Genomic DNA, 22,079 nt, shown 5'->3' with positions numbered 1-22,079 from the left:
TTATCAATAAGTTTAAACAATCATGTGTGTAACGCGTTTGTTCGTTTCTTTTGATTTCCTTTTTTCTTCTTTTATTCACGGAACCAATGAAGATCTTCCATCAGGTCCATTGATCACCGAATTTTTTTTTTTCATTTTTTCTTTCCGCCATTAGAAGGTCCTGAGGAATTGATATTCGTATGAAGTGCTTTTATGATGCGATAAACTATCAGCCATGGCGTTTCTAATTAAGTATAATATACCGTTTTCCACTGCTTTGACGGATTTGTGTTGCATCTAAATGTTTCTAATTGGGCTAAATGCATAACTTATACGACAAATTAGACTAAAGTATCATACCCACTTACCGAGCTATCCTTCACAAAAAGGAGGAAAACATAAATAATAATAGTACCTAATAACAATGATAATAATAATCACAAACATCGTCAAAACCTGTGAACCAGGTGGGCAAAGTGAAAGATGTAATATTTTCCGCAAGTCGGTCATCGTCAAAGGATATACAAATATACTGTCGGTCAAAATAGTGTAGAAAGAGCCGGAGTGGTAAGAAATTTTCATTTATTATATGCATTTGTGCTGATTCAAGCATGATTTTTTTTTCATTTTTTCGTTGTTTTTTTTTGTCAATACATTTTTACTTTGACTGTATAGGTATGTATCATATACGCACTAATTTTATGTGGAACAATTGCATAATTTCTCATTAGTTGTTTCGAATATTTACAATTATACATAAACTTTTATACTTATACGTCTACCATAATCTGAAAAGAAAAAATTTTGTTATTGAATCTACGACATTACAATGGCTCTTAACTTATTTTCAATTCATTTTTTTGTTCCTTTTGCTAGTTGTACTGCACTTGAATGATATTTCTATGATTGCAAATGAACTTTACGTTGACAATAATTTCACATTCGCCTTAAATAAAATATCTTGCCACACGTGTATTGTCACGCTAAATATATCTACCTATTGTTTAATACATTTCAAAGGCACAGCTTTAAATATCATATTAGTGAGTTTGTAAATCATCTAGATACAATAAGATGTATGAGGAAATTCTCTATATAGTATTAAAATTAACACGGTTGATATACTGTATGGAATTGAAGATTTGTTTGAACAATTAATCTGATCGATCTTGTTCCCTCCCGATGATCTATAGATTTATTTTCATCTCTAAGAATATAAATATATTATTTTCAATCAGTGTTTCGCATAAACGTCAAAATAACAAGTGTAACGTAATTTTTCAATATTTTGACTGCCTTATAGCTGTACCCTACGCTTCAACTCGTTCAAGTTATTTAACAATAGCTTCGAATTGGTGTTAATTTTTTTTTCTACAATATACATCCACGATTAAAAATTTTTTTCAAACCTTACATTTTTCATATCCATATAATATCATAGATAGGTATTGACTACACTGTTTTATTATTTTTTTTTTTTAATTTTATACATTGCATTCGTGACATTCTTCAACACAGACAACACACATGCTTATTTGGTTTTTATTTTTCTAACTAATGAATGAGAACACACTACTAAATTTTACAGTTTGATGTTTATGTGTTCCTGTGTGTGTTTATATTAAAAATATATTATTCTCACAGAAATCCATACCTGCAACTTGAGTGCTTTGTGGACCAATAAAAAGCAACGGAAAGCTAATTCTTTTATTTATTTTTTCCCCGTATAGGTATATATTACAATTCGCATCTCTCATACATGTACAGTAAAATTATGAGGCAAGATGATAGAGCTCGTCGACAATGACTATAAATTAATTATATATTTCTCTAATAATCTAATATGCAAAACGATTATACAGATTTGCGGTAAATTATATTTAAGCAGGATATATCGTTTGTTAAAAAAATATTAAAAAGCCTGCTCATTACATTTACTTAGGTGTATATATATGGCACGGAACGACCACCACTGCAATTAATGCGATTTGGTGCTAAACAGTATGGTGCATTTTCGTACAAAAGTTTGTACGAAAATAAAATCTTATCACTTCATTGCCCAACCTCTGTAAATTCAAAATAATTAATGTTCAAAAATTTATAGCTATAAATTTTAAGGGTAAAAAAAATTCGAGTCTATGCAAATTAGGAGTATACATGTTTTAAAAATACGTAGCGTCATTTTTACATAGGTACCAATGCAGTGTTTTATAAATGTTTCAGTGATTTAAATAACCATACAAAAATCATCCTATAAAAGCAATTCATTAACGAGTGCGTACCATTTGTTGATTAAAAGAGAACAAAAAAAAAAAAAAATTAAACAAAATCCACCGTCTATTACTGTGCGCTTGTGTCAGTCGAACCAAATTCTTATTTCATGATCATTCTAGACTAGGATATGAGAAAATCGACTTGTTACCGTATTAGCAAGATCTTTCCACGCATCTCAAGTTATTGGTAAAACAGAATTCATTTTTGGTAACCAAGAAAGATGCTTTAACATTGAACTGGGTAACAACTGACTGCATTTTTTTAAATAAATTATAACAAAGCTAATTACTGACTGCTATAAAAGATGAAAAGCAACAATTAGAGTAGCTTGGAATTTGTTGGGTGAAATTTTCGGTTATGCTAACGCAGAAGCTGGCAGCGAACTGTGCTTTGGTTTAGTTTTATTCAGGAACACTTTGATGTATCCGTTAAAATCTGCGCTAACTAAAACGTGACCGCCACATCCCTTCGTTCTTTGTTCTACAACAGGGTCTACGGTCGTTGCACTTGGTCCATCGATCACGCTCTTTGAATCTATTCCTCCTTCCCACTGCTCGCGAGTTTCAATTTGTTTTATAATGATATCTGGATTTGGCGCGAATACGGCACACGTTACAACCGCATTGTGTGCCTTTATTCCCTCCCAAAAGTCATTTCGATCGCGCCTGACGCTTGAAAATTTAGAGTAATCGTGATGCGTCTTCCATATATAAATGCACTGGTTCTCAGATCCGCTCACGATGTATTGCCCATCGGGACTGAAACTTGCTTTTATCTGACTACTAACATTTACATACCCCTTGTATTTGCAGGAAAGATTTAAATCCCTCAAATCATACAGTCGAATACGACTGTCGTTTGAAGTTACCAAAATGGTATCTTCACCAGGCATTGGTTCAATGCCGCTGATTTTTCTACCAGTTGAATTTTTCCCTCTAGTTGAACGCACGTGAATTTGTGTATGATATTTCAATTGCTCTGTGTTGTAGAATATGCACCTGCCGTCATAGGACCCAACTACGGCAAACTTTCCATTCTGACAGAAATTTGCTGCAGTTATTAATTTTGTTTGGCCATCAACCTCGTTCCAAACTGCAACTTTTTTGTCAGGAATATTCCAAAGGCGAAGTTTACCGTCTAATGATCCTGAGAGAAAATATCTATCATCTCTAGGGTGGAATACTATAGCGGTAACAAAATCAATGTGTTGAAAACAGCATAAACATTCCTTTCTTGATATGTGCCAGAGTCGCACAGTTTTATCCATTGACGACGACAAGACGAAGTAATTCTTAGACCACGATACGTCAAGGAGATCTGAGGTGTGGCCTGTGTATGTGCAGAAGGGTTTTGGCATGAACGGGGTCTTGGCGCTATCAGAATCGCTATTCATACTAGCCATGACATTTGGATCATCCACAGACTGCTGAGAAACTAGCGATTCTTGTGATGGAGTTGGACTAACCTTTTCAGCATTATACTTAGTCCGCATGTCTTGGAAATAAGCAAAGGCGTCTCTGAGTACCCATATTCTCAATACCCGATCCTGACCTGCCGTAGCGAGCAATCGTCCGCAAGCAGAAAATTTCATGCACCAAACTGGACCAACGTGTTCTCCGCTTAGGTCTTGAACATGTTGTATATTGTCGAATTCGTACGGACCTTTATGACTATTCGAAGCTTTCAATTTGATGTATTGTTGTTCTCCAGGGTAAACGTCATCAACTATATCCATAATATCTTCTTTATGTCTTGCATGTGATACTTCTTGAGCTATAGACTTTGCTTTATCCATTGTCTTTTTTACAGTAGATCCGAAAAAACGTTTGAGCTTCTGGGTTTTCTTTCGTACTCGTCCCACTGCCACATCTTCATCAGGAGGTATGCTAGACATCTTGCTATCAACACTTTCTTCATCGCTCTCTTTTTCTTTTTCTGAGTTTACACTGCTGATGTACTCCGATGTTATTCTCATTATTTGCAGAGATAACGGATCCATACATTGTGGCAACTTGTCTTCAGCAATGCTCAGTGGAACCCTCTCTCCAGTGTCCAAGTTCAACACAGATACCTGTTCCAGAATTTCCTGTAAGTTGAGATCAATTCCTATTGGTTATGACAATTTTTAACTAACTTGTGAGTTATGTAGAATTCTTTTTTCAACTTTACAAAAAGCTGAGAACCTTACCATATCCGTGAGACGTTTTCCAGAGTCAGTTCTTGTTCGGACAACCATGTTCAGCTGTTTTATCATATCTTGATCACCGGCAGATCTACGTCTTTCTCTTGAACCTTGCGCAAGAAAACCAGTTAGCCGATGTGGACCCAGTGAACTACGTCCTATACTATTACTCGACACAGACCCAAGTGGACTATTTGACATCTCGCTAGAACGTATGCTCATTATTTCAGCCTTCATTCGTTCCACTCTTGCTAATTCCTCAGCAGATGGGCCTTCAGCCTTTGACTTATCTTCGTCCTGAAAATGTTAATGTCGTGAATTTAAGTTGTGTTTAATAACAGAATCATATACTGAATCTAGGTAAAATCTCAATTGACTGCACACATACCTGAGGTTTGACAACATATTGTCCTTTGATAGCTGAACGAATATCGAGAGAGTGCTCAAATTCTCTGGTAATGGACTCTATGGTAGACGCTGGGCTAGGCAGTGGTGAGGCAGGAATGAGTTCTTCAATAACGGGTGGCTAAAATCAAATGAGATTAATCAAGTTGGGAATAAACATCTGTGTAGTGAACTGGAACCCTGTGAGTTGAAATTACTTTATCAACTATCAATGTGTAGAATCGTTTAGAATATGATATATTGCATCAAAAAATAACATTTAATGACATGAAAAATCTTCAATTCACTAAAAGATACGAGAAAGATTACAATATCTTACAGTAAGATCTGTAGGTGTCTGAGGTTTTGATTTCTTTTTGCGTCGTGGTGGTGCAACAGGCATTGAAGGAGGGGGCAAATCCTGTAAGCTCTCGATAGGTTTCCCATTATTCTTGGTACTGGCAATAACATCAGGTTCTTGGAACATGACAGGCATATTACCTTGTGAGGATGGAGAATAATCTGGCCTAATGTTGATAGAGGACTCGTTATCGTTAAGGTTGTCTCCCGATAAAGTTAGAATACTAGAGGATTGGGATACCTTACCAGAGGCAGTATCATCCTCTTTACTCGGAATGCTAACGACTGGGGGAATTTGTGGCTCCTGGGCGGTTGAAGCAATGGGATATTGTGGTAAATTAAGGGAAACTACTCCAGAAGAATTGTCTGACACGCCACTCAAAATTCGACCGACACGCCCCAATGAAGTCATACTTTGTAAACTAAGGGTATCGTGTTCTATTATTCTGAACGGATGAGAGACTTTGGAAGGTGCAGGATAAACTCCTTCTATTGAAGAGGTTTGGCTATCAGGAGGTGAATTGTTTATTGGAATATCGTCATCCTCAGTTTGCATACGCTGCCTTAGTTCGCGAAATCGTCGCCTGCCAATAATTTTGTCGACGCCACTACCTTTCCAGTCCTCCTCCTATTGAAAACAAACAAATTTAATTCTTATTACAACCGTAATTAGCCATCTTTTATTTTTTCACGTTTTAAATCAAACTATATCCCTAGCTCATTGCAACCGTTGCTGAATTTATTATTAACAAACTCAATCATAAATAACCTAGCTATTCATAATGGAATGTAAGTGCATTACATACCAACAACAAAAGTGATAACATATCAAGTCAAGATAAAAATCCATAAAACATTAGTAAAAAATTTAAAGTACTTCAGATGGGAGATAAAACAGGTGATCACAATAATTATTTAGCGCACTTCAGGGAAAATCAATTGTTTAGGATACTTTCCTACCCCAAAATCTAATCTTCAGTTACTTCCAAATATTTAAAATGTGCAACAGAGCTAATGACACTAATGTTGTTATGTTTTCAACCTCAATAATTCTGAGCTTCGATAAAGAATTGACCAATTATAATAATTACCTGTGTTTGAATTGGATAGTGCGTATTTGCAATTTTATGATCAGGATTAGTGGTAAGGAAAGTTGACCAGTACACCACCGCAGTTAAGTCAAAGGAATGTTCATCCGACAAGTTTCAAAGTTTGATAATCATGTTCTCAGATAATGAGTTTGATATCAATGAAAAGTGCATACTTACTGGTTTGTGCAACTTTTGTTTCTGTTCAGTTTCAGCACCATTTTTGGGTTCTTCTATCGGCTTAGGGTCTGCAGGTTTGACAAAGACGTCGTCGATTAGCTGTTTGTTGCCATTGGATATACTTGCTGACTGTAAATCAGTCGCTGTTGTATCCCGGGATCGAGATTTCCTAAAATCATAGTATCGATATCTTTAACATAGATATTTAGAACAGAAGTTGAAACATTTCATACACAATGGTTTGACAGTAATGTGAATGGATAGTCACTAAAAGTTGATTATCTCAACTATTATATTTAATATACCTCAACTACTATGTTTGATGTACCTAAATTTGATCATTTACAACAGTTATCATTACAATTCCATTTGATTGTCCATTTGAGTTTGTTCTCCGCAAGATATTGAAAGCTAGCCTACGGGTCAAGAGAAGTTTGCCAATGATGATTGTCTGAGTTTTAACTGAGAATTGTATAACAATCAGAAGTTCGCGGAGTTTAACGTAATAAATGGAATGCTGGGCAATGGAATTTACATGGGTACATCCATGATGATGGTAGAAAAGGAAAAACAATAATGTGTTGTAAGAAGAGTCAAAATGATTAAAAAAAGGGAGTCAGCCTAGGCATTACATGTTTCATAACACGTAACGTGACATGAAAAAAAGGAGTAATTATCAATCGCATAATACTGTCCCTGAATAGTTCGAATGCTGGTGGGATAAATATTTAGGTAAAGGTGTTTGACAGAATGTCGCCCCACCCCCTTGCCACACATCAGTTGAATAATCGTAGGTATTATCATGAGTTTATAAATTACCGTGAACTGCGATGCGAAGTGTCATCCTCTGCGTCGAAAAACTCCTCAGAATCACTACTTCCAGACATCTTTATTCGATTCGACAGTGCTATAGGTAACCATTGGAGAGTAATTAACACTTCTGTTTCATTGCTCTCGCTTCTCTTGCTCTTGCCTTCCACACAAATGCTTCACTTACTCATGGACCCATGACAGTCGAATATTGTCGTCATGTAGACCAATGGAAATCCGCAATTTTGATTCGTTAGTTTTTTATTGGTCGATTATAACGTAGTCTCAAACCCATGGCTACTTCCACCATGCCTGCTCCGAAAGTCCGTCACACAAAAGCAAGATGGAGGATCTCGCAGTCGAAGTATGCGGCGAAAACGGAGCATATTATAAGGTTTGTTCTGTGAAAAGTATAAGCAAATATACCGATTATGTGACGTATATCAGTGCTCCGAACACCGGAGCATGTTATGGTGATAATTTCATGATTCAGACGCTTGTACTTTGCGAAAATGCGAGGTTTAAATATCGTCGAGGTAACGCGGCTTCCTACGACGCCATGTCTCATTTGACAGGGCGTGATTTTCGCATGTGTTTTATCACTCCAAATTACCATGTTAACAGCTAAAGCGTCAATATTATACATTTACTTCAACAGCTATTCTGTCAATCTAATTATATTTCTCAAGAGCGCAGACCGGGCTCGAACCAGATGCAAATTTTTATGACGAAACCACCACTTCAGTATACCTGACTACCAATGAATCCTTTTTTTCTTTATTCCAGGCCTTTGTCACTGATGTCTTTGACGATGAGGTTCTGGTAGCCTTTGAAAATGAGTAAGTTCAATTTCTTTTATTTTTACCAGCCATCTTCATCCTTTGATATTCTAGCTTACACCTAGACATTTTCAAGACTGCAAATTTTTCAGTTGTTCTTAAGTATGAGGATAAACTATTCAATGATTCAGGGAAATCTTTGTCTCTATTGCTCCGTTTCCAGAATATGTGCGCCGATCTTAGTTCGATTATTCAGCCAGTCGTGAGGTTCTTTAAGAATGGCATAGAATCTTATTTGCTTTGTCTATAACAATCACAAATGCTATAAGCAAACCCGATAAACTTATCATATTATTCATTCTCTTGTAACACAAGCTTTGATTCACAAACTAAAAGACATCTTGCCAACTTATTAGTGTTTATGAAGAACGATACTGAAAGAGATAGTCTTATCAACATTGTAACTTATACTTTTAACTATTCAATTTGAGATTTTTATTTTTTCCAATATACTCAATCATAAACAGGGAATCTGCCAAATCATGCTGCTAAATACAAATAGAAAATGCCTTTAAATTACTCCTGGAATCTAGTATCAGGCATCAACAAAAACTTCTTACTACTGCTTCAACCATCATGTACTCTACTTCTACTAATCAAAATTTCGCATCAGTCAGGGTTTAGCTATAAGATATTTGTAGGTTAGTCTGATTATTACATAAAACAGAATTATGTTTTATTGTCTCTGTCAAGTCCATTTAGTGTACTTGTCTATTTGGCTTCGACTCATAAAACAAGAATATTGTAGAATTCGACAACCTGAATGTCGACAATATTTTCGATTGTATCATCATGAACGTTGAATGCTTTCATTTTTCTCAATTCACTCTTCTAGCATTTAATTATTTGTTACAGCTGGCAACCAGAATCAAAGTTCCCTTTTGCTCAAGTACGTCTACCTCCTAAAGATGGCCCGAAGCCAGAATTTGTGGAACATCAAGAAATTGAGGTTTTTTCTAGGGCCAATGACCAAGAGGCGTGTGGGTGGTGGAAAGCCATCATACAGGTCTGTATTTATGCAATTTTGGTACATTATTAATTCACAATACTTCTTATTTTAAATCCAAAATATATTTCATTGAGTTTCATTTTCAAGAGTCATCAACAACTCTTAAAAAATAATTACCTTTTTTGTGGCTCATTAGAAATTACATTCAGTGTAATAAATGAGTAGTTGGGAAAGCTTGACAAAATATTAAGTGTTAAACCTAACATCATTGGTGAAATTTTTAGATGATGAAGGGAGGGTTTCAAGTTGTGGAGTACTTAGGATGGGAAAACACATACACAGAAATTGTCAACAGTGAACGACTTAGGCCGAAAAATCCCAATCCACCAATTGACAAGACCACTTTTCACAAAATTGAAATTGAAGTACCTGAAGACCTGCGGGATTAGTGAGTCTTTATATTTTATATATTCATCAAAATTTTTTCCTGATATGAATGTCTATCAATATTACAAGAACTCAAAGCAAAATATGATGCATCAATTTCACTCCAATAATTTCTAATTAATGGTTCAATAACATTGCATCACATGATGTAGTAAAGTGAACATAAAAGTTTTGACAAGTGAACTTGAGAGATGTCGCTAAAAATGGACATACTTTTTTAGACCATGCAGATTTATGCGTAATAAGTGCAATGACTCGCAATCATTCTCACCATACTGAAGCACCTTGTTTAATTTATATATTAACTGACTCAATAAAGTGGGAAGTTGTAAGTTGACCGTAATCAGTTTTTCTTTGCATCGCAGTGCAAAAATGGATAATGCACATAAGGAATTTCAAAAGGCGATAGAAGCTGCTGTGTGCCGATACGTGCCTGATAGGGGAGTATTGCTGGCCATCTCCCGTAGTGAAAATACTCGCCACCATAGTGCCATGCTACAGGAGATGCACTTCCGCAATTTATCACAGAAGGTGAGTGTTGCCCATTAGGTTACATTGAATTTAGAACCACCTATTTGGAGCCCTTGAATAAGATTCGAATAAGGAATGCTCAGGCTGAAAATTCGTGCGAGAATTTTTCTTTATTTTGATCTTGGATCATCAAAATGTATGTATTTACTAAATCATACTCTTGTGATTGTTTTGTAGGTTTTGTTGTTGAAAAGAACAGAAGAGGCAGCACGCCAGTTGGAATCTACCAAATTGCAAACCAGTGGGGGGTGAGTAATGGCATAAAATTATTTATTTCAACAAATCCTCTTAACAGTATGCCACAATCCAATTCTTTACTCACCCTTTCCATGCACTGTTCCTTCCTACAATCCTGTCAGTTGCTTGCACTTGGGATGAAGTGTTGATAACTTTTACTCAAAATTTGAAATAATCTTGCTAATAATTTATGAGAATTTTATGATACTTGGTGTTGCGTAGAATATTCTCACTTTTTCTGTTTTCAAATAATCACAGAGTGAATTTACGAAGATATCAATTTTTATCAGCGTTGTTATTCACGAAATAACTATCAAACACAGATTTTACTAGGAATAAAATTCATTAATATATCTAATTATTGTAACTACAAATTTATTACCTAATTTTGCCAGGTTTCATACAATCTATGTAAAATTGAGGAAGCCAATGACAGTTTATTTTCCGAATAACTTATAACTGCTCCTTATGATATTTACTGAATTAAGAGATACCATAACACTTTCATTACTAACTCATAGTCAAAAGTTGCGCCATTTTTGACAGTCACAATGTACGCGCCGATATTAGACATAAAGTGAGCGATAGCTCATGCCTCACTCTCTCAGCTAAGCGTAGAAGAGAGATATTCAAGCTGCGAAGTTAATTTAGGTTCATTGTAAATACGCCAAAATTTTTCATTCGCATAACCACCCATGTAGTTGTACTCGAAAGCATCCTCATCGTTTTCGTCTAATAGAGACGTCTATTCTTTGAAAGGAATTAGTCATCATTACCATTTGCAGCATTGTTAGGTATACACTCTAAGATATGAAATCTATATAGGTTTCATCGATTTCATAGATACCTAGTTATACATATGAGAGTTATTTTTCAATGGAACTTTTGTTGAACTCGTACCCGTCTTAAGTTATTGCAGGTTCAACTATCCCCACCTAGAAATCTAAAACGAATATCTTTTAACCATGAAACTGATTACATTTTGGGAGTAGCATGCACAGTAGCCTATGGCATGGAAGTCATAAATTACTCACTGTATATTATCAACTTCAGTGTCACTTATATAGCTTGCAGATCGTACTTTCTGATAATAATTTTGAACTCTCCTTTCACCCCACATGTACTTCAACACACATCACTTTTATTATCTTGTCAGCAGTCTGCTAGTCGATAAGCACTTCATATATTTCTTACCTGAAGTAATTTCACTTGATATATTTCTGACCTGAAGAAACAGTATGATAAAAATTTAAAAATAGGGTCATCTTTATTCATTATTTCCATTGAGTTACATCAGGGTTTCTTTCTCATTTCAGCAAATTTAGATCTTCAAACTTTATATATCAGCGTGTCTCAAACTTTGAGGCAGGAGTGAGAACAAATTCAAGGTGAGATCACAATGGCGTGGCTTAGACATAAGTTAGATTATTGTGTAAAATGTTGAATCATTGCATTCAATATTTCAAAGAAAAAGACGTTACATTATTATCTTATTGATGTGCATGCAACGACGTGTAGATCAGTTATTACATTCGTACGCTTTAACATATACGCACATACCCAAACAATATTTTCATTTTTAATTAGATGCTATTCATTTCCTACATAATTGAATGAACATTGCCTGGTGTTTAAATATTTAGCAGCCACTGGTTCTTTTATGGTTGTTGTACTTTTGCGATAAATTGATTCTGGTGTCTTTCTCTTTTTCCTACTCTCCAGGCAAAGAATTATTTTTTAGAACATAAATCAAAGAAACCTGCCAATGTTTGAGAAACACTGATATATGTCATGAGCTTGTGCGAAGTTGAGACAGAAAATGTTGTATCCTTAAAGATATTTTGCCTGTCATCTTTTTCTTATTAGATACATACATGTTTTATGCCCACTTTACTTTCAATGCTGCTCCCATCATATAACTGGTGTGAACTAAAACTATATTTATGTGATGTATTTTACCCAAAGCAATAGTGTTAGGATTTACATGTGATACCAACATTAGACGAATTAAATATGATTATAGAACAAGTGATTCCAATAACCGATGACGATCTCTATTTTTTCATGAGTGATCAATGATCACATAGACATCAATTACATGTGTGGTGCATAAAAGCTCTGTTGGAAAAAGTATTACTTATTTCTTTTACTGACCTTCTGGATTAATATTTTATAAACTTCTGAATTATCAAAGGCTTCAATGCGTACTCATACCCGTGAAGAATGGTGTAAATTTATTAATACTCTATATTACTACGGAATATCCTCCCAACTTTTCTTCGGTACTTATTAGCTGTTGTATGATGTGATTCCTATTATACATAGTCAAATTCTCGAATTTCTGTAGAAATAGGGTAGATCATTATATTACTATTATTATTATTACTTTATTTTTGATATGCCATTTTATCCTTGTGAGATTTACAAATCTAATGCTATTGAATATTATCTTCCCTGCAGGAGTCTAAAACTGCATGTCAATTTATGTATGTTGTAGCCTTTTTGTGCTTGTTGAATTGTATATCAGAATTGAATTGACCAATTTTTATATCCGTAACCCTTGTATTCATAATATGCTCTATCCAATGTTATTCAATGAACAAGAAATTAACAATATCCATGGTGAATCAACAAGTTGAATTTGAAGTGCCATCCTTACATCCCTGAAGAAAAATTTCAGCCAATTTACAGAGGAAGCAGTCTTTCATTTGCATAATGCTCAAATAACCCAGCCAGCAGTGGCTCATTTCTTCTTCCAACTGTGACCGACCTATTTATGTTCAATGTACTGTCTGTTTTTTCAGATATACGGATGAGTTTAACGTACGGGAAGATCTAATGGGACTCGCTATTGGTGCTCATGGTGCCAATATACAACAGGCAAGAAAAGTTGATGGAATAACTAACATAGAATTGGAGGAAAACTCTTGTACCTTCAAAATTTATGGAGAGGTGAGCATATTACACTGATCACATACTCTAATGATTTCTGACAGGAAATTTCTAAAAATATTTTTTATTTGGACTTTACAATAGTCACTGTATTGGAACATTGTTTACAGACAGATGAAGCTGTAAAGAAGGCACGTTCTATGTTGGAATACAGCGAAGAATCTATACAAGTGCCACGTGTTCTTGTAGGAAAGGTCATTGGAAAAAACGGTCGTATCATACAGGAAATCGTTGACAAAAGTGGTGTGGTAAGCAAAATTTTTCACCCAATATGTTATTTTATAACTCGCACGTACTATTATTTTTAGCTAAGAAGCAAAGTAGGATGAAATTTTTTTCTTTGTCTTCCAAATTTTTTCAAATTTTTTACTACTAAAATGTGGCATAAGCATGGAATTCATTTTGACAAAAGTTATCGGAAAGTCGGTGGATGCTGAATATGAGGCAAAGTTGTAGAATTCTGCAGCATCTGATTTACCTCAGGCAGAAATTACTCCATAGTCGTGTTGTAAGTGGTTGTGAATAATACATAATTGGAAAATCATGTGTTTCAATTCAAAGGTAAGTGATCAAACTGCCATTGATTTTGGCACTGATTGACAGTACAGGTGGAGATTACTTCATCAATAATTCCAAGCATGTGTGATAAAATTATTGCTTAATATTATTTCAAATAACCATTACTTTGTTATACATATATAGTTTAATCTTGAAATAAGAATGGTTCAAATGAAGGTAAGTGAGGCCGAATTTAACAATAATGTAGAACTTCATTTTAATCTCAGATAAAATGCCTTATGTAATTAATTTAATTATAATTATTAGTAATTGCATCTTCGTCTATACGTTTTCTTTTTTTGGTCTATTTGAGTTCAACGATTGTAGGGTTAACCAAGAACTGGAGATACATGAACAATTTATGATATTAGTAAAAGTTGCAGTGGAACAAGAAGACAAGAACCAATCTACAAATCAAGTTGCGATAGCGCTCTAGCAATAAATCTCTATATTCCATACATTTTTTGATAATATAACTTCGATTTTTTTTTTCAATTCTATCGATGCAAGACCTGCTATATTTGGGTTTTTACTTCAAGAATACCTTAGTTCAAATTGTATAGACAGTGGATTATCTTTCAGATCTGGATATCGAAATTTTTCCAATATTACAGGAAGTAATTCTCTGCATGTGACAAATAATATGTACTATGGGTTACGGCTTACGAAAAAGTTTCGTATCTGTCTTATATTTTAAAAGGATTAAAGAGATAAAAACCACCACCAAGCGTTCATTCATTATAGAGTGTATTTACTTGCGATGCCACATTTTGTATTGAACACTGTTCCATTAACGCAAACTGTGAAGTTGCTGGCTTTTAGATTTTTTCCTCGTGAGATAGCCATGTTAAAATATAGCTTTGCCTTTTTTATGCTATAGCTACATGATTATGATGAATGTAACTCACCTCCTGTACAGTGTAATCACAGAGATGCTGGAAAAAATGTAATAATTTGAGCGAGTCAAAATTACTACGAATATATTGTTCCACAAAATAGTCATTTCGAATAACACTAAATCAGATGCATACTTTTTATTGCTCGAGTGTCTTTTGAATTACACAACCAAAAAAAAACCACTTAAATCAACGTAACAATTTTCGAACATCGGTAAATGCGCCTCACTTGAAATATTCAAGCACTTCAGATAATGTTGCGAATTGTATGCATTAATTGGCTGAAAAATTATATTAAACAGTTAATAGTCCACAACCCATCTTGGTGTACCATATTATTCTAGTAACAATTATCTGTCAAAATGTTGCTCAGTTCGAGATACATGTACTATGTTGTGGTCAAATGACAAAACTATTTCATAAAAATTATTGCGGCACATAACTCTGAAACAGTACAAAACATCTCTTGCGATAAAAAGTACCCTAATTTTTCTGTTATATTATGAAAGATTAACGTTTTCATTTGCGAGTTATTTGGAAAAATATGTATACATGTTTGAATGTAGCCAAATTGTCATATGAGCACAAATTATGGATAAAAAGGGAGATGTTATGCGTGATATACTTGCATTGTTTGTTCTCGGTAGATAACATCTGGCTCGAGTGGGAATGTACATACTGATAGAGTAAGTATATTATCTTACACTGTTTGTGTCTTTGTCTCATCTCAACCTCATCCAATTGAAGCTTCCACCTCCTTCAGAACAAATCATATGTGAATGTTACATGAACCACTTGGGCCAGCTTTATTATTTAAATTGAATACGAAAAAAATGATATATTTATAGCCCTGTCGAAGCTATTCATTTTTCTTTAAATTCGATCCACTCAAATGCCTATTGATTCTCGATACTTAGGTTGATTCAAGCGATTCATATATCACACATAACAGCAATTTTTCATCACATCCTTTCATTGCATTTACCATCAATTTCTTGATTGCTATTTTTTTAATGGTAATTTAATCCAGTGTCTATATAAAGTTGGTCGTCATTACCGTCTATGGGAAACCATGTAATATTCAATTCTCATCAAGTCTCTAGTTATGAAGTCAATTTTTCGAGTGCTTGGATTCTATTTTCTCGTTTAACGCTAAATCCTTTTTTTTTCCTACTATAAAATTCGATTTTCTCAAATCTGAGCGGTTTATGTTGAGTATACTGCGGTTATATTAGCGTTTCCATTGATATATTGATGTCGTGTATATTACCTGATTTCACTTGGTGAATTTCAGAATTTTTATACATCAAAAGTCCAAGTTTACTATGATTTTGTTTTCCATACATTGGCATTCAACTGGAAGATATCCGTCACGTTTTAATATTTTCACGTAAGGATATGTCTTAATAGGCTCTACATAAGAAATGTTAGTTTATTTACTAAAGGTCTTTTATTTGGTCATCAATGATACGAAAGCCAGAAATTTCCTGATCGTTGGTAAGTATTCAATATGTGAGACTGACACAATTTGAGTATGTTACAGCAAAAATTTATGAATAACTTTATTTTTTAGCTTTCTTGGATGTTCAGTGAGCATCTGATATGTTATTAGTTTCATTGCGTCCAACATATGCTTGAATATCTCTCTTGTCCAACTTAGGTGGCAGAAATTGGCGGAAAATCATTAAATATTGTATCAATCTTGATGTGATAATTGAGAATTAAAAAATATTTAAATACGAACATTGCATTATATTTCCTAAATTGATCTTCAATTAATAATGGCTCACTTCACGTGTTGAATGTAATCCAGATAAATGTTGCCAGTAGATAATAATGGATTACAAAAAAAAAAAAATAAATAAACAGAATAAAACCATTTCTCTGGATTACTGTTGACATAGTCGCTTATTATCCATTTTTTGTGCTCGTTTTATGCGCTTTTAAATAAATGCTGACACATTATAAAAACACGATAATAACAATTACAACGATTCCATTAATTAACAAAAAGTAACATCAATTGAAACATGTAAATACAGTTTTTATTTTACATTTACTTTTACTTCTTGGTAATGTTCGCTCAGTAAGTTCACCCTGATTATTGTTCAACAATTCAATCCAAGTAATTATTGTGTTGGAAAACTTGTCATCAGAACTACATTTCTGCCTTTTGAGGATTAGTTATTGTTCTATTAAAATTTTACGTCAGATTCAACATGAATTAGGATTTTTCCAATGCATACTGTATCATAGGCATTAAGATTGCGGGAATGATATTTCAGGCCACATAGACAAATCCTTACGTGAATGACAGAATTCTTTGTATTGACTGAAAATTGAATATTCGTAACGGATTCTTGTTTAATATAATTCTAGTGCAAAGTCTCTATATTGATATTACGAGTTGTTAAATTGAATAAGATCATAGTCGGGTTTGTTGGCTTTAAAAACTCTTATGTTTAAAATTATTATGAAGTTTACTTGAGATCGTCGTTCTATAAAAATGGTTATTTTCTACTAAGCAATTGTATATTGTTCTTCAATATATGTATTTATGATTTGTTTTGTAACGTTTTAGGTGCGGGTTAAAATTGAGGGTGACAACGAACCCCAGCCTACAATCCCTCGCGAAGAGGGACAAGTTCCTTTTGTATTTGTTGGCACTGTTGAAAGCATAGCAAATGCCAAGGTCCTCCTAGAATATCACTTGGCGCATCTAAAGGTACATTTTGATAGATAAAAAGACAGTAGGAGCAAAGTTTTGCCACAACTTGTTATTCTGTAATTTATTGGTCATATTGCAGGAAGTAGAACAACTCCGACAACAAAAACTAGAAATAGATCAGCAGCTACGAAGTATGCATGGTTCAACAACCGGACCAATGCCCAGCTTCACTTCCCAGAGACGAGGTATGGGATCAGGGCCGGAGGAAAGTGGAGGTAGCCGTCCTAACAGAGGTGGCCCATCCCGAGGTCGCGGTAGGGGTAGAGCGCCGACCAGACCTAATGCTGGTAAGGAACTAAGAATAGGTTTTATTACCAATATCAATTTGTCTTCATTCGTATCTGTTCACATAATCTGAATCTGTACAAGTTTCATCATCTATTATTTGCATTGGCTGAAGTGATTTTTAACTTTCATAGGATCTCGTCGTGATACTTTAGATGGCAGTGAAGATCGTATGAGAGATTCGTCTATGAGAGGTGGACACCAAGGTCAAGGTGGATCGGGAAATTCAGGATACACAGGTGGCAGACAAGGACGACCTCCATCTCAACGCCGAGATCGTAGAGATGATCGTCGCCGAATGACTGATGACGAAGATACTGTTTTAGACAGTCAAGACGTTTCAAGCATTGATAGAGGTAAAAAATAACAAATATCCAACGTATCATTCAACGTCCTTGTACTGTATTGCATTGTGAAATTACCTACTTTGCAAAGAGCATGGGTTGTGGGGCAAACACTTGTGACCATCTAACATCATCATTATACTTCTCGTTACACGGCGCACGCTACTAACTTATGCACATTAGATTTATGCTTGTTAACTGTTCCGAAATCATCAATTAAATGATTCTTCTAAAGCACTAAATCTTCGAATTTATGTCATAAAATAATTTGAAAAAAGGGAGATGGTCACAATGGTTTGTATGTGTATAGAATCAGTATCAAGTGTGGAAGGAGGATCAAGAGGCATGAGAAGAAGGAAGCCAAGACGTTCTCGGCAGCGCAGCACTACTCCAGCAAATAATCATAAAGGTAATAGTTGTTGTGCGTCATCTGCATCGTGATCTTTTCAGATAACATTCAGTAATGTAAAATTTTTTATAGCTGTTAGATCATCGTATTCTCTATTTTGTCTATGCAGTAGAAACTGTTGAAAATTTCAGATGCTATGAAACGGCCACTGGTATGAAATGGACTACCATAAACACGCTCTATTGTAGATGTAGTAGAGTTACTGCAGCGTGTCTAATATAAAAGTGTTTTTATTTATATTACCATAGAATAACAAACTGAGTTGGAATGTAGAGTATTATTTTCTCTCTTGATTTAGACAAACGTGATACCGAAATAATGCCATGACTTTTATTCAGAGATTAGTAAGATTTACCTGTCAAGAGTAACAAAATGAAACTGACATTATCATCCTATACTCTCATTTACTGAACGCTTGAAAGCATAAAATCTGGTGAAACCTAGAAAAATCCTCGGAGACTATTTCTGTGTCTAGGAATGACTCGGAGAAGTTGTTTAAAATCTGGAACCGTTTATACCTCACGCCCACTTTGTATGAAATCAGTAAAAATTTTGCAACCCCGTAATGGATAAGTTGAAAATTAATAGTTTATTGAATGATTCTTTAGGCACCAACGCTGGGCCAAGTGATCAGTCAACTTTGACAAGTAAAGAGGGAACTCCAGCTAACGATGTGACTGTATCTAACTCAAACTCCCAGGGGCCTAAAAGCCACAGAGAAACCCGACCTCGTCATCCGCGCATTGCTCCGAACAATAAGCCAAAAGAGGCTCTGGTTAATGGTACTAGTGGCTAAGCTATCTTTAATATTTTGAAGCAGCTTGTATCTGAAGAGAGCTAACAACACCAGTACATTACATGATTCATACACCCAAAAGGACTACATGATTACGAAAGACGACGTGATTAATCTATGCTCGTTGTTAAGACTGTTTGCTACCGATAACAATATGGTGACTTATTTAGAAGAAATGTCATTATCCTTATGAGAATTTACGGATACTCATTAATATCCATGCATGGTTTAGTTTAAAGATAGTTGACGGAAAAGGAAACGAGTCGGGGGGCGGGAGGGGACACAGAAAGGAAAATACTATCATATTTATTATCTGGGCACTCTCATCGTTGAAAGAGAAGAGATGCAAAGAAGAATTAATGATCTTGAAGCTGTGCCTCATTTTGATATGTCAAAATACCACACGGACGTACTATACAGTAGTACTCTCACGTATTTACCAATTCTTCAGTTCCATCAGAATTGGCTTCTTATGAAGTTTCTAATTGATCATTAATCATCCATAGCGTAACATATTTATTCGAAAATTATCATTACCAGTTCACATTACAATTGATAATGCGTTGATTCGATACTTCGTTACTTATTGTGCCACATGAAATTCGGCACTGCCGTTTTATAATTAAGGTATAATATACTTGTTTTTCTCACTGCTATTATTACAGACAACTTTTTCATTTGTGGTTACCTCACTGCACCTTTAATATTTTCAAACTCAATTAAATATTTTCAATTCGAGTTCACTACAGATCATTTCATCATCGTCTATATTAAGTGAATTTCTTTTCTTTAAACAGAACATTGTTACGTGAGGTATTACTCTTTTAAAAATTCAATTACTTGCTTGTCTATTATCCTTGATAATTAAAATAGGTAAGTGGAACGTGGAAACCCTAAAGTCACGAATTATCGGCAAACACACGTTGAAATAAAATAATCTCACTATCCATCCTTCTTAAAGAAATGGCGAATGAATCACTTCTATTTTGCGTTCAATTTTGAAATTACTTCAGGAGGTAAATGTAAAGTGTTTGACCTAATTATTATGTCCTGACTTTTTACCATTTCTAATACAATTAAACCATAGTTTGGTAGAGTAAAGTTTAATGTTTCATTAAAGTCAATAAAATATTCAAATTCATGTTTGAAAGTTTTTATCTGGCTTTACTCTTACGCTATGCTTGTTTTTTATTATCTGCAAATGAACTAATGTATTTGTGAAAATTCAAAGGACTTCGAGGTAAATTTCAGAAGAAGACTTAAATCGTGCTTTCCGTTTTAAACGTGAGATATCGTGAAATATGGCCAAATGAAAATAATTTTATGACCATGCAGATACAGGTTCTTTTTTTTTATATTGAAAGTATGAGTTTCGAAGATATCGGCTGACATTGACATGACAATTGATAGATCGTCTTCATCACGAAAAACACGATGATGGTCTCACCTATGGATAGAGAACGGCTTTAGAATTATTGAACTGACCACAAAATAAGGATGAATATTTTGAAAATTTCATCGTTACAATTGCGAGTTTTTTGTGAGTTTATTAATTCGAGTAAAGCCGCCCTCATTCCATTCTAAATTATGCTGTCGCCTGGAGCAATTTACTTGCAAGTTCACTTTATTACCATATCTTGAAATCGTTTTTTCAATTCTGAAATAAATTTTGAGGATAAATGAAATAATTATTCTAGACATCATATGTGAAAGTCCGCACAATTTAGCTCCAATCAATGAAGTTATAACGAATCAGGCCACTATTGTTTTATTCTGAACAACGGGTGACAGCGATGTATTTATTCCGATACAGCTTTGTTCCCAATGATATCCAGTTTATTTTTTTCTAAGAATGTTTTGTTTGTTTTACAATTGTCAGAATAGTTACTTAACAATACTAGATTTTTATGTTTCAACGCTGAGTGCTGAATAATGTCTTGAGGAATGCTGAAACAGCTTGATCGGTTTACAAAAAAAAAACAAGAATGATAACATTAATAATAGAAATGAAAAAGAAGAAGAAAAAAACCAGTGTGCACAAAAAAGTTGGTTTTATTTCCCTTTACACGTAATAATTTAGTCTCTTATTTTTACTACATACATATAAGCATATTATATCAAATAGAATTCGGTACACAGTTCGTTTCTGCATTGTTTCACATGATTTAACACAGAAAGTAAGCATATACTTAGGTAATATCTATGTATGACATGCGAAAGGAGAAGGAAAAATGATTATGATACGTGTTTTATAATATCTAGCTGAAGTGCAGACTTAGCGCATACTTTTATTACTATAATACTACTTAGTCAAAATGTGGATGTCTGAACAGATAAGCTAGCTTTATTATACTAAGCTATGATACAGATATGGCCAGCCGTTACGAATTGAGTATCAATTTAGAACAGTTGTCCAACTTCTTCCGGATATGACAACAACTAATCGGACGTGTCTCATGGATTTTGCAAAAAAATAAATAAGAAAAAAAACATAAAAATAAAAGTAAATGAAAGCACGGCGATCTGATGCAGCAGATTAAAACTGAACGAAAGAGCTACCATAATATCCGACTGCCGTTACGGTAGCCAGAACATCTTGAAAAACTGAGATATCCCCCAACTTGCTTGTTTCAGATAAATTTGTATTGATTGCAATTTGTGCATAATTTAAGAATAAAACATTTCTGTACATAATTTGTTGCCATCGACTCATATTTATATCCAGTCCAACTCATATGTATTTGATTAGTAAAGGTCATAAAAAATGACATGTTATTCCATAATATCAATATCTATTAAAAGAAAAAATTTGATTCAAGATCTTGGGGCATCTGACTTGTACTACGTGTTT

General features: G+C 34.4%; 2 protein-coding genes and 1 long non-coding RNA gene across 10 annotated transcripts; 2 read left to right on the top strand and 1 right to left on the bottom strand.

Annotated features, from left to right (window-relative positions):
- Positions 1-544: 544 nt before the first annotated feature.
- LOC105687855 (WD repeat-containing protein 44) lies at positions 545-7,464 on the bottom strand. The gene is made up of 6 exons (XM_012403769.3): positions 7,267-7,464; positions 6,448-6,616; positions 5,160-5,807; positions 4,824-4,961; positions 4,442-4,732; positions 545-4,339 (listed from the first exon to the last, which is right to left on the bottom strand). The coding sequence occupies exons 1-6, from the start codon at positions 7,332-7,334 to the stop codon at positions 2,609-2,611; spliced, it is 3,045 nt and encodes a 1,014-aa protein (XP_012259192.1). The 5' UTR covers positions 7,335-7,464; the 3' UTR covers positions 545-2,608.
- On the top strand, positions 4,000-5,166 carry LOC125501352. Its single transcript, XR_007278910.1, has 4 exons — positions 4,000-4,134; positions 4,238-4,341; positions 4,465-4,647; positions 4,796-5,166. It is a non-coding gene; the product is annotated as an uncharacterized LOC125501352 (long non-coding RNA).
- A 39-nt stretch (positions 7,465-7,503) lies between the features above and the next one.
- On the top strand, positions 7,504-21,922 carry LOC105687659 (synaptic functional regulator FMR1). 8 transcript variants are annotated; one of them, XM_012403470.3, is made up of 15 exons: positions 7,506-7,651; positions 8,044-8,096; positions 8,952-9,102; positions 9,330-9,493; positions 9,840-10,023; positions 10,201-10,271; positions 11,577-11,648; positions 13,065-13,212; positions 13,323-13,460; positions 15,314-15,352; positions 17,248-17,391; positions 17,474-17,681; positions 17,814-18,035; positions 18,334-18,432; positions 19,041-21,922. In XM_012403470.3, exons 1-15 carry the CDS (start codon positions 7,601-7,603, stop codon positions 19,226-19,228), a joined length of 1,932 nt encoding a protein of 643 aa, XP_012258893.2. In that variant the 5' UTR covers positions 7,506-7,600; the 3' UTR covers positions 19,229-21,922. The 8 variants fall into 8 exon arrangements, with proteins under 8 accessions (XP_012258934.2, XP_012258893.2, XP_012258910.2 ...); XM_012403478.3 differs by having other exon boundaries at positions 7,510-7,651; positions 9,858-10,023; XM_012403511.3 differs by lacking the exon at positions 18,334-18,432 and having other exon boundaries at positions 7,504-7,651.
- Positions 21,923-22,079: the final 157 nt, after the last annotated feature.

The sequence above is a fragment of the Athalia rosae genome, chromosome 6 (genome assembly GCF_917208135.1).
Source record: "Athalia rosae chromosome 6, iyAthRosa1.1, whole genome shotgun sequence".
Lineage (NCBI taxonomy): Eukaryota > Metazoa > Arthropoda > Insecta > Hymenoptera > Athaliidae > Athalia > Athalia rosae.
The sequence above is the reverse complement of the archived record's forward strand: the minus strand, read 5'-3'. Positions and strand labels throughout refer to the sequence as shown.